This window comes from Rhododendron vialii, chromosome 5a, assembly GCF_030253575.1.
Source record: "Rhododendron vialii isolate Sample 1 chromosome 5a, ASM3025357v1".
NCBI classification, from domain to species: Eukaryota; Viridiplantae; Streptophyta; class Magnoliopsida; order Ericales; family Ericaceae; genus Rhododendron; species Rhododendron vialii.
The window spans coordinates 42,078,884-42,092,509 of record NC_080561.1 but is presented as its reverse complement, the minus strand read 5'-3'; the positions used below and the strand labels follow the sequence as shown (position 1 = coordinate 42,092,509).

At 37.4% G+C, this 13,626-nt stretch overlaps 1 protein-coding gene across 1 annotated transcript; it reads left to right on the top strand.

The window, feature by feature from the left end:
* The first annotated feature begins 1,504 nt into the window (after positions 1–1,504).
* On the top strand, positions 1,505–7,351 carry LOC131326112 (F-box/LRR-repeat protein 3-like). Its single transcript, XM_058358717.1, has 8 exons — positions 1,505–2,544; positions 3,986–4,111; positions 4,378–4,482; positions 4,588–4,981; positions 5,075–5,204; positions 5,663–5,957; positions 6,047–6,298; positions 6,910–7,351. The coding sequence occupies exons 1-8, from the start codon at positions 1,852–1,854 to the stop codon at positions 6,955–6,957; spliced, it is 2,043 nt and encodes a 680-aa protein (XP_058214700.1). The 5' UTR covers positions 1,505–1,851; the 3' UTR covers positions 6,958–7,351.
* Positions 7,352–13,626: the final 6,275 nt, after the last annotated feature.

The following is a 13,626-nucleotide window of genomic DNA, read 5'->3' as shown; positions in this document are numbered from 1 at the left end:
AAGTAAGTTGACACGGAAACACCACGGAGGTGGTACTACTCCCAGTACTATTTTCCTTGCAAGTAGTACCTTCATCACTCACTACCTCCCTCACCCAACTTTGTTTTTTTCTCAATCACGGGTTTGTAGTTCAACGACACTTTTTTGCCAGCTCTTTCACATGGAAGGTTATGGTTCGACACTCGCTGAGAGCGAGAGTGCTTGGTGTCGTGGTTAATGCCCTTTGAATTTGTCCCACTCATATGCCGTTTAGCGATATTCTTTTTGTATCTCTTTAAAAATAGGTTAGACATCAATCGAGTGATAAAAAAAACTTTGTTTTTTCTCTTAAAAAATCTCTCTCTCTCTCTCGCAGTTCCGTTGTTATCAGGGTAAGGTTGGTACTCCCCATGTGAGGCCGTCCACTCATACGTACGGTTATACCTCCCCACAGAATACTTATATTTTCCATTTCTTCTACTATAATAAGTGTAACACACACCTTTAAAATATAGTACCAAAAATAACTGTGTTCAAATTCGCTCGATGCATGTACACTATAAACATCAAAGAGTTCTGAATCCATGAATCGAACAGGTCCAAGCGGCTCGAATAAATTACTTTGAATAAAAATAAACGGTTCGAATTATTTCTGTGCGATTCGAAACGGGTCCAAAATCAGTATGTGTGGGCTGTATATACATTTATTATGTATATGTTCGTATGGCAGCTCAGAACCACGAAATAAATATTGTTGGAAAGTGGTGACTAGGGATATGTTCGTACTGTCCGCACTTGGATACGTCCTCCCTCGCATGTTACTCCACCGCATCAACTGAAAAAAAGTCTTTTGCTTTCCCTATCGGTTATCACCCAAACTCCAAGAAACCATGGCACCTCTCCCAATGCCCCAATTTGCCCTTTCAAACTCTCCCTATTTACATACATTCCATACTTTCTGTCCTTCTTCCCGTACGGATTCATCATTGTCATCATAAGAAGACCTTAATACCCCCACTCCAAAATTCGAAGACCTAAATTGAGTATTGACCTGGAACAAGTCAAACTACCCCTTCAACTGTCTCTTGAAAGTATTGTTTTCACATGAAAATTATCACTTCATGCGAACGCCTTGCTAGAGAGTAAGATTATTCTTTTTTGAAATGAAAGCTAAACCAATAAATTATTACGGATATAATATTAAATTGATGACCATGTTAAATATAGATTGGGGGATTTTTTGATAACACAAATTAAGCACTTAAAACTAAATAAATTGAGTAGTAAGTGATAGTGTATAACCCAATTAGGTAAACCCTTTCTTTTTCCTTCTAACTCGTTTTCAACTCAAATTTTGGTGGAATTGTTAGAGGGGCACTTACGTCCTCACATAAATAACTACCACTACGGAACGGCACGGAGTACTTGAATGACCCAATTTTGGAAAAGACAAAAGGGACAGCCTTGTAATTTGAATATTCTTTCTTTCTTCTACCTTCTCACCAAATTCCAAGCCCCATAAAATATACTCGGATTCAAGCCAGTGTTTTCTGTTTATCAGTTACCTCTCTCTCATGATACCTTCCTCTCTCTCTCTCTCATAATACCTTCACTACCTTCACCTGTTCTCATCTTCCATCTTCTCCTCCCCAAATCCCAACTCTGAAAATTTCCCTTCAACCCCTTCTCTCACCTCTCAAGACCCACCTTATCTTCCTCACCCACCTCCATTTCTCCATCCGGACCATCCCTCCCTCCTCAAATCTAAAAACCCATTTGCATAAAAGCAAAAAAAAACAAAGATAAATTCTCCAGCCCACCTCCATTTCTGAAAACCCATTTGCATACAAGCAAAAAAAAATCCAAGATTTGATGATTAATCTTCAAATCTCATCAAAATCTTCGGTCTTTGGAGCAATGAAGAAGAGAAAACCAAGCGAGGAATTGGAGCCCAACTGCTTCGACATTCTCTCCGAAGAAATTGTGTTCTCCATCCTCGATTGCCTCGACCAAAACAACCACCTAGACAAGAAATCGTTCTCTCTCGTCTGTAAATCGTTTCACTTAATCGAGTCTCGCCATCGCAAAACCCTGAAGCCTCTTCGTTCTGAGCACTTGACGAAGGTTCTCAAGCGGTACCCAAACGTGACCCATCTTGATCTCTCTCTATGCCCTCGAATTACCGACGGTTCTTTGAAAGCTACATCGGTTATTCTCAACAAAACGCTGAAAAGGATCGATCTTTCGAGATCTATGTTGTTTACCCATGTGGGTTTGTCGAATTTGGTTGGGAAATGCTCGAACTTGGTCGAGCTTGATCTGTCGAACGCCACGGAGTTGAGGGATACGGCGGCCGCGGCGATCGCGCAGGCGAAGAACTTGGAGAGGTTATGGTTGGCGAGGTGCAAAGGGATAACGGATATTGGGATTGGGTGTATAGCTGTTGGGTGTAGGAAGTTGAGGTTGATTAACTTGAAGTGGTGTTTGGGTGTTGGTGATTTAGGGGTGGACTTAATTGCTGTCAAGTGCAAGGAGATTCGAAGCTTGGATCTCTCTTACTTGCCGGTAAAATTAAAATTTCTTCCCCTCTCCTTACATTAATATCCTTGGTGATTGCTATGTGTCTCTATCTGTTCTCTCTTTCTTTTTTTTTTGTTCGACGGGCGTCCGGGCGCCAATTCATGCGCATCTAAACTATTCCCCTCCCTAGTCCGGTCAAAGCAGGCCATCCACGCCAGGACTATGAACTCACGAGAGATTTCTCTCTTGCATCCTGTCCTTAAGAGATTGCCAAGTTTCAAACTTAAGATGTGAGTTTAGAGCTCATTGCCGTTGCCACTTTGGCTAACCCTTGGGGTTATCTGTTCTCTACTTGATAGTTTCTTTTCAATGGGTAGTTAACTCTTAGCCCTTTTGGATTGTGAGAAAGGGTGTGATAAGTAAGGGGAAGGAGCTGATCAAAAGATATCATTTTTGTACTTTTCTCCATTTGTCAACAAATTACTGATTTGGCGAGAAACTCTAATCCTTTCATTTCTTTTCCTACGAAATCTTACTTTATTCCATTGTCCATAAGGAAATTTTAGTTGAGTTCATTCCTGTGTTGTGATGTGTGTGATTGATTGGGACTTGGGATGGTGTGTGATTTTTGTTGTTGAGATTGGTAACTGTGCTTTATGTTTGACACTAATTTGGGTAATTTGTTCCTTAATTGGTTGAGCAGGGTAAAGTTTTGTATTTCTTAGTTTAAAAGTAATGAAAGATGAACTTTTATACACAACTAAAAGTTCATGAGTTCTGTTACAAAACTGCATATTTGTTGCTGTATAGCTTGTGATTTGAATACAGACTTAGGCATCAATCTGTGTCCAACCCTTGGTACTATATTTGGGTCTTACCTTTTGAGTTTTGATCTTATTGCCTTGGCTTTTGGTTGTGTGCAACCACAAAGTATTATTTTTCATTTTCCTCTTTGATAAATATGGTTGGTTTCCCCCTTTTCAATGGTCATAAACAAAATTGTCTGTTGCGTAGTCGTTGTAGCCTCTAAATGTTTTTTTTTTCTTGGACAATTTTCATGCCTATCACCTGTTTAAATAACTTAGGCTCAAAACAAGTTGAATCTCTGAATGATTCAACTGATAAGTATTTGTTGGATCTATATTTGACGTGCAGTTTGAACATCACACGACATTTCAGGTTACTTTTGCTATTTATTTGCAATGTTCTAGCTGTATGGCAGTAGAGTTTGTGGGATAGATTATCTGCAACCTTCATGCATCTGATTTTTTGTTGTATTATTAAGCTTAATGCATGGTAACTTGAATTAGCTACAAAGGTGTAAAACTTCTTCTTTAAATAGTAATTTGTTTTGACAGCAAATCTTCATGCTTCTCTCCACTCTTTAAAACAATTTTCTTTTGAGCTAATTTGCTGCAGTTTCTCTTGATGTACTGTGGAAAAAAATTGTCTTTATCTATATTTTCTCTGTTTTCTTATTGTTCAGATCACAAATAAATGTTTACCGTCAATCTCGAATTTACAACATCTTGAGGATTTGGTTCTGGAAGGATGCTTTGCTATCGATGATGACAGTCTTGCAGACCTCAAACAAGGGTGCAAGTCACTGCAGGTATCTATCAACAGAAAAGCAGTTTTAACATATTATGTGTTCTTGTTTGATCCTTTTCAATCACATGGAACAGGGCCATTCTTTAATGTGGCTGTTTTGAAAGTTTCATTTACTCAATATGGTGTACTGCAAAAACATCCTACCAACATTTCCGCCAGGAAAAGTTTGATTTGATTGAACTGAAGTTAAAGTTCTTGTCCGTCAAAAGAATTGTTTGATTATTAACTATGAAGTAACTGAAGGACCATCTTATTTTTCTTTGACAGATGCTTGACATGTCAAGTTGTAAAAATGTTAGTCATGTGGGCTTGTCTTCTCTCACAAGCGGTAATGGACGTCTGCAGCAACTTATACTAGCATATGGCTCTCCTGTAAGTCTTTAAACTCTTTACCTTCAGATGTTGAAGGTATCTAGTATTCTTCTTTTCAGTACACAAAATTGGAAGCTCATTATCTGGAATTTGATGATGGTTCAGGTCACTCTTGCCCTTGCGGATAGCTTGCAAACACTTTCCACATTGCAATCAATCAAACTAGACGGTTGCCGAGTTACATGTTCTGGTCTGAAGGCCATTGGAAATTGGTGTGTGTCCCTGAGGGAGATAAGCTTGAGTAAATGCAAGGGAGTTACGGACGAAGGGCTTTCTTCCCTTGTGACAAAACACAGAGACTTGAGGAAGCTAGACATCACGTGTTGCCAGCAAATAACTCACTTTTCAATCGCCCACATTACAAATTCTTGCACCTCTCTTACCTCCCTAAGAATGGAGTCATGTGTCCTTGTATCGAAAGAAGCTTTTGTCTTGATTGGTCAACGTTGCCATTTTCTTGAAGAGCTTGACCTTACATATAATGAAATTGATGACGAAGGTTTGCCATTTTGCCTCATAGTTGAAGTGCAGATTTTTTTTCCCATTAGAATGTCAATATTCATTGTTTACTCAAGTTATTTTTTTTAAATAGGTCTGAAGTCCATCTCAAGATGTTCCAAACTTTCCAGCTTAAAGCTAGGAATCTGCCCAAACATAACTGACAAAGGAATTGCCCACATTGGCAAGTGCTGTTCAAAACTTGTAGAGCTTGATTTGTACAGGTTCGAGACTTGAATTTTGATTTGTATTTACCTACAGTGCTTCGTGAAATATAGTCTCAATTCCATTGGACTGTCAACATGTTATTCTGATTAATCCAGAAGTACTTGACTTCTCTTTTACTACCTTATTATATCAGTTGGAAAATTTATCAAATGCCTTAAAATGGTTTATTTTGAGGATTCCCGAATCCATATCCAGTATTATTATGTATTCATAGTTCTTCTCTAACGAGGTGGGCCACACCCATGTGAAAGGGTGGGTTGAGATACGTCCTTTGGGCTTTTGAAGTTTTATTCCAAAATTTCGAGAGTCGTTTATGACGCCTGAGGAATTTCTATATTCTTTGTTGCTTGTTCAAGTTGTCTCTTATTACTTTACTAGCTACGCAACTTTTTCCCATCATCTATTCCCACTTTTGTTCCTTTCATAATTTTTTAATATGGGCTCTCTTGTTCAGGTCAGCTGGAATAACAGATACTGGCGTTCTCACAATTGCGAGTGGTTGCCCTGGCCTTGAGATGATTAATATAGCCTATTGTCACAAAATCACTGACAGTTCCTTTCTCTCACTCTCAAAATGTTCGAAGTTGAACACACTTGAGAGTAGAGGATGTCCCCTTGTTACATCTTTTGGCCTTGCGGCTATCGCTGTGGGATGTAAGCAGCTCATCAAGCTTGACATTAAGAAATGCTACAACATAAACGACGGCGGAATGATTCCACTTGCTCACTTCTCTCAAAACCTCAGACAGGTACTCTCTCTCTCTCTCTCCAGATCACTAGTTGAAAGGAGACGATTGGCTTGCTTCTAACAATAGAAGTGTATCATATTTGTGTACAGATAAATTTGTCGTATACCTCGGTGACGGATTTGGGGCTCTTGTCCCTTGCAAGCATAAGCTGCTTACAAAACATGAATATATTGCACTTGAAGGGGTGGACTCCTGGTGGCCTAGCAGCAGCATTGTTGGCATGTGGAGGGCTTACGAAAGTGAAGCTTCAGGCTTCCTTCAAGTCATTCTTGCCACAAGCGCTTTTGGAACACTTGGAAGCCCGTGGTTGTGTTTTTCAATGGAGAGAGAAAATGTATCAGGTACGTATTTTTTTCTTTTGTTTCTATTATCCTTTTTTGGTTTTCAGCACAGCCTTAGTTTCGTCGGAAGGGGAAAAAATAGCTATAATCAGTTACTGTCACCTTCCTTTGATTATAAGTATAAACTAATGGAAAATGGAAGTGTTAGAAATGTAAGGAGAGAAAAGAAGAATCATTTTCTTGCTTGTGTTAGGTAATGATGAAACCTCGGTAGGAAGATTTTAAGGTTTTCCCATTACAGCGTTTGGTTATGGTAAAAGTTACAAGAAAATACACGCGCGTGCGCGTACACACACACACACACCAACTTCTTTTGGAGTAAGTTATTGGAAAAGAATGGTAACTAGTTTCAGAGACAATTCAAATTCACCTATGTGTTTTTGCATGAAAGAAAAGCACAACTTCATTAGCACAAGTGGGTTGTACATGATTTTATAGCTTCTTGCATTTTCTTGGCAATCAAACACAGAAAAACTTGATATATTTTTTCTTTTTTCATTTCTATCATTCTTTTGCTAATCAAACGAACTCTTACTGATTGATGATTATGCTCATGATTTGCGTTGTCCCTGAGATTTGAGATTGTTTTTTGTGTGATTGGCTTCTGGCAGGCTGAATCAGACCCAAAATGCTGGAAGCAACAGTTGGAAGATATGTAAATCACTTCTGGAAGCTTCTTGAGGTTTGCACGTAAGTGTCAAACCGCTGCTGTTGAGAAACACAGAGACTTGGGCATTGGAAATCTGGGATTCTTTCCGCATAATTGTTGATAAACTAGATGAAGTGGTATTCGGCAGCTCTACCAAAACAAGAGCGCCGTGTAGTTTTTTGTGACTTTGTGTTTTTATCATGTCCTTCAATCAAGGTCGTGAAAGTGTTTCGAAGAAGAACCGGTTGTTCCTTATAATTGTTGATGAACTAGATGTAGTAGTATTCGGCAGCTCCACCAAACCAAGAGCGCCGTGTAGTTTTTTGTTACTGTTTTTTTAATCATGTCCTTCAATTAAGGATACTTTGTTGGTGCCAATAAAAAAAAAAGGGATACTTTGTTGATGTTCTGTGTAAATGATACACGTTACTTGTTCAGTAGTTGGTTTATTTGTTGGGAAGTCTTTGATCCTGTGGCTGCCGAAAGAAAAAATTAAACTACCAGAATTTAAACAAAGTAGTAATGGTTAAGATTCGTTGGGATTTGTGAGTAAAACACACGCGTTAGTGAAGGTCAATTATTGATCTTCAATTATGAAGACCGTGGCAAGACTTTTTTTTTTTTTAATAAACGGTTTGTCTGGGTTAACTTGCACACACCTTGACTAATTCCTAAACCCTAAAGTGAACAATCAAGCAAACCCTTAGTGGTCCCAATGTATGGAATGTTTGGCCTTTATAAAATTCGAACATACAACTTCATGGAGGACAAACATTTATCCGATTTCTCATGTCTACTTGGCCAAACCCCTTGGGGTTAGAAAGACTATTATTTTGTAATATGTTTTTTGATGACCAGATACCAATCTGAGCGCATTTTGACTAAATTTGGGGCCTTAGAGTGTAACAATCCGGATCCTCAAGCACCACGCTATAAAAAGAACACAATTTGTCTATTATTCCATGAACTATATAATTTACAACTATCTTTAAAGTAAATTAATAACAACCCACTCTCGCAGCAACTCAGACAAGCTCGTACCACCGGCACCTGACCCACTAACCAACCTGCAAGCTGGAGTCCAAAAGGACCCCAGAAGGGTGTGAGACATAATAACGTATACAATATCAATACTAAAATAACTGCACAACATCAAGCACCACGAATTAACACTAACCACAAATATAACACATTCCACATAAATGGAACCACATATCTGGTCCTCCTAAGAATATGACGGGTGACATACCATCTCACTAATCTCACCACAGCCCATTAGCTAACTTATCTTTTGGCATAGCTTATTATAGCCTAGTCACTCTGTCACATACCAAACAGTTTCACGACATACAGTCATCATACATAATACAACCAACAAGAACCCAACATTAATATTGTACAAAAAATATGTATCTCACATTCACCCTCACTCAGATCCAATAACAACGTTGGATTCCTTCGCTGATCATTTCTTCTCTCGATTTTCCTCTCAAAATACCTTACAGCTCACTAACTCTTAAAAAATAATGCTTACTCAATCCTATATATGTGATATTGAGCAGGCCAAAGCCACGTGAAAACCCATTCATATATAAGCATACAAAATTGCTACAGCTAGGATGCTAAATTCGTCCTATGGTTACACGTCTCTCTTAACTAAAGTCCAAAAAAAAAGAAATTTTTTGTACGGATGGACCCCAAAGTATTTTCAAAATGTCGATTTGGTCTCCAATATACAAATCGCATCTATTGCATCCCTAACGTTTACAATGTGCGTTTAAATGGTCCCTTGAGCTAACTCTGTTACCTATTGCCATCAAAGACAAGGGTATTATAGTCAAACCTCCCAAATTCCCCACTTTCCCCTTCAATATAGTGGTGCAAATTTTAAAAAAAAAATTAAACTTCAAATTTCAGTGTGCTGTCAATTTCTGTACAAAAGTTGTTCAAAAAAAAGAAAAAGAAAAAGAAAAAACTATCATACAAATTGTAAAAAAAAGAACACAACCGAGATGTGATCATCATCAAACCGGATTCAAGTTTTCAAAAATTTCACAACCTTCCAATAGTTCAATATCGAAACAACAATTATGAGGAAGGTGCTCCCGAGTCAAAATCGAAGCCCCGAAAGAGGTTGATTAAGAAGAACTCGACAGCGGACATACTAGGAAGGTGCTCCCGATTTGGATTTGACGACGATGATGACATGGCGGCAACAGCGTTTGAGTTAGAGAACGGTGAACCGGTGTTGTTGGGGGGTGGGATAAGGAAGAAGTATTCGCGAGATGGGGGTGGGAAGAGAGGGAAGAATGGAAAGTCAAAGGGGAAAGAAACAGAAAGAAAACTGTTGCTTGTTAAAAATTGCTCTTCAATTTGATCGGAACAAGGGAGTTTCACGGGTTTCATATTTTTTCCTCAAGATTCTTGTATTTGGCAGTACTATAATGACTCCTCCAAATAGATTTATTGTCATTGGAACATGGGTCATCATGGAGTATTTAACTGCAGTACTAATGGTTATTTTGTGTAGGTGGACAATGTAGTTTAGAGAGGAGAGGTGGGGGGGGGTGGTGGTGTGTGGGTTAGGGTTTTAAGGTTGAAGATGAAGTTTTGTGGGGGTGATGAGTGTTTAAAGAGGAAATTTCACAAATGCCCCCGTCTTTAACAGCAATAGGTAACAGAGTTAGCTTAAGGGACCATTTAAACGCGCATTATAAACGTTGGGGACCAAATTGACATTTCAAAAATACTTTGGGGACCATTTGTAAAAAAAGCCAACAAACTAGTCCATTTAATTCATCATTAACCCTCAATTTCTTTTTCTTTTTTTCTTTTTTGTTGAAATACAATATTTATACGATATGGGGTATTACATAAAGTGTGATTTGTAGTATGTTGGGAGTTTACAAGTTCCTAACATTTACACACATGTTTACTAGTGTTAAACCCGTATGTTTACAAGAACCCCACATGTTTACATACATGTTTGGTAGAGCTGGACAACGGACACGATAACACGACACGAACCGGACACGAAATTAACGGATTAGGGTTGAACATTTTTTACACGAAACACAAAAATGACACGACTCAAGAACACGAATTCTAAATGGGTCGGGTTCGGATTGAACACGCGAGACACAAAATTGACACGATCAACACGGTTACTAACTTGTGTCACCCATTAACATGAACATATATATATAATATGGTATATCTGTAATTTTATATAGAGTTGGGTAACGAACACGATAACATGACACGAACCGGACACGAAGTTAACCAGTTAGGGTTGAGCATTTCTGACACGAAATACAAAAATGACACGATTCGAAAAACACGAATTCTAAATGGGTCGGGTTCAGATTGGGTGGTTTGTGACACGAACCCGACTGATCCAACACGAACACGACCCGACACGACCTATTACCTAGATCTAATGTTTGTTGCCTTGGAGTGTGATTTGTTCTAAATTTGGGGCCTTGGAGTGGCCTTAGAGTGTGATTTGTTTTAAATTTGGGGCTTTGGAGTGTGATTTGTAGTCTTTGTTAATCACCAGGACTTTGTTCACTAGCTAAATGTGGGGTTTTTTTTTTTTTGGCGCTGCTATTCGCAGCCCTCTATTTACTCTCATAGCCCGTTAAAAATTTTCAATTATACTCGACAGTTAGTTACCGAAATTGAGATATATTTTCAGCATCCAATTACCGAAATATAATATTTTTTTCAACAGATGTTTACCGAAAATGCATGTTCGGCAGTTGTTTACCGAAAGTTGAACATATTTTCGACATGTAGTTACCGAAATATAATCTTGTTTTCAACAGCAATTTACCGAAATGTTATTTATGATTTTCAACAACCATTTACCGAAATGTAGTGGGTTACGGGAGAAAATAAAGGGCTGCGAATAGCGGCACCCTTTTTTTTTCTTTGTTAATTTTGTCAATCCTTTTTTTATTAACGCTACTCTCCTGCAAGTGTATTTTTTAAAATACACTTGCAGGGGAGTGACATTAAGAAAAAAAGAAGTGACAAAAAATCATTTTTCTTTTTTTTTTTCTTTTTTTAAATGTGTTTATATAATTTGTATGCAGGTAGTCTTCTCTTCTTCTTTTTTCTGATCCGCCAGGTAGTCTTTCTTCATCAATGTTTACTAAAGTGCAAGGAATTTTACGGTGCCGGGTGGGTATATCTCACGTGGTACCCGCTCGGCACACCTGAATCATCTAATATACTTTTGAACAGCTCGAATTAAAACCTTCACTGTAACGATCCGAATTTTCGACCTAATTTTTTTTAATACAAATTTATATTGTTAACTTCCTAATTCAATAACTAATTAGATTAAATAATTAAAATATATTATTATGTGTACAATTGATATTATTTGCACTATTGTATAAATTATATATTTAAACTTTAGATATATAGGGAATCAACGATTCATGTTCATCTCTTATCTTTCATATCTAAACTCTAACTAGAACTCTATTCAAACTAACTCTCCACTTCTCTCTCTCATCCTATACATACATGCGTCCACATACATTCTCACCTTATACATACACGTGTCCACATATATTCTCACCTCATATATACACGCGTCCACATACATTAGAATTAAAAAAAATTCCACCAAATGTGACACTTGTCCCCTATCCCTCTTATTATTATCAGTATTCATCTCCTTCAATCTCCTTCCCTATTCAACCACTTCCACACTTATCCTCACATTCTCACTGTCTTATTTCCTTTCATTATACATACCCACATAAATTCGAAATTGAACGTCAGTATATTATTTCACTCTCAATTTTATTTGTTGAGTCTAGAGAGAGAGAGAGAGAAACAGATTTCTACAGAAAATCCCTCCGTACATCATATTCAGGTTCCTAATCAACCAATATATCACCAAGCATCCACAAACCACCTTCCAATCATTTCGAGTCAGCCCCGAGTTCTTCTGCTGCCGCCGCCGTCTTTTTTATTTTACCGAAATCGTCCACAAACTAGTACCCGCTTTTTCGGCCAAATTTAAGGTAAATTAATCTATATCCTACTCTCTCTTAAGTATATTAAGTCCTAGTATTGGGTAATGATGAGATATAATGTTAAAAATGGAGTCCATCCATCAAAACCCATTAAACTAAATTATACTCTGTTTCTCGACAAAATGAATGTGAGTACTGGATGAAAACAGTTTGTATGTGGAGTGTTTTATTACAGATTGGTCCTTGTATTTTTTGAATATGTGAATTGAATCCCAATATCACTTACTGTTATAATAAAACAAATCGATCCATGCATCAAAATCCTTAAAACTACAACCTACTCTCTTTTTTTCTTTTTCTGAAAACTAGAACAGTGATCTCGTGCTTGATTTTAAATCATTGGGCATTAACTACACTAAGGTTCCTCTTGTATGAATAGCTTATGGTTTTAACCTATAACAATGTTTTTTTTTAATTAGTTTATAATTACTACTGTGAGATTTTAGGTGTATAAAAATATTGAATGTACTTATTAAGCTCTACTACTATTATTTAAATATATGTTGATATTATAACTAATAAACTAAGAAAATAATTTCAAGAAATCAGTAACTAGTACGTAGACATCAAAACTTGTAATTATGTTAATTTCATATGATAGTAAAGGCACTCTCAAGTCCGTATTAAATTACAGTGTACTTATATCTGATAAAATTTAATTTAATAGAAGCCTAACAGTAATAAATTACTAAAATTGTTCTAGACTTACGAAATAATTAATTAAACCCTCAGGTGAATAAAAAATTTGATGAAAATAATTGTTCGATAAAAATCTTAAGCAATCCAAAAGGTATCGGCCCAACCCAAACCCTTTGTGTGTTCAATTATTCGTACATATCAATTGTTATATTTGTTATCTCATTGAAATGTATAATGTTATGAATTGAGTTGTTGTTGATTGTATTATATTGTACATGTTAGAATAAACTTAGATTCACTGGGTGGTTACGAGTAGTGACTCACGTAGACGATATTAAGTAAATGGAAATAGGTAAAGTGTTTAAAGTGTAATTGTGTGGATTGTGATTTGAGCCATGGTGATGGCAAGGGTAACCAATGGGGCCCTGTGTTGAAATGGGTTACCTGCGGGGCCCGGTGTTATGACACTGACGTATGATACATCATGGGAAGTTTCTCTTCGAAGAAGAGAATGGGTCTCATGAGACGGTTATAGTTAGTGAGACGTTGATGTATGATACTGTTTGTTCCGAAAAATGTAAAAATTGGCCTAGGAACAGCGAGTAATGCAGTTCTAGGCCTGATGCGGGCATGCCAGGGCAGGATTGCTAAATTCGTATCAAGGCCTGGAAGCCTTAATCTGACTTCTAACTGGACGAAAGTGCACGGCCTAAGGGTGGAGACCGTGAGGAGGTTCATGGTTTGCCTTTGCGGGCTAAGGACTTAAAATTTCCTAATCGTGTGAAAAATGAACAGAAAGGTAGAGCAAGGCCTAAAACAGAAATAAATGGATTTTATTAACGGTTTAACAAAGTTTGATTACAAGGAAATGAAATAAAATCTAAGCTTGGCTAGATTGAGTACAAACTATTCTAGAAAGTAAAGGTAATTGAACGATAAGCTGTGGGCTTGTTTGGTCGGGGACCGAAAGATAAAAATAGTTAAAA

Bases quoted from the DNA above. Each gene is read 5' to 3' on its own strand.
- LOC131326112 (XM_058358717.1), top strand. From the start codon at position 1,852: ATGATTAATCTTCAAATCTCATCAAAATCTTCGGTCTTTGGAGCAATG. The intron at 4,483-4,587 runs GTAAGTCTTTAA...ATGATGGTTCAG, and splicing joins TACTAGCATATGGCTCTCCT to GTCACTCTTGCCCTTGCGGA. The intron at 5,958-6,046 runs GTACTCTCTCTC...ATTTGTGTACAG, and splicing joins TCTCTCAAAACCTCAGACAG to ATAAATTTGTCGTATACCTC.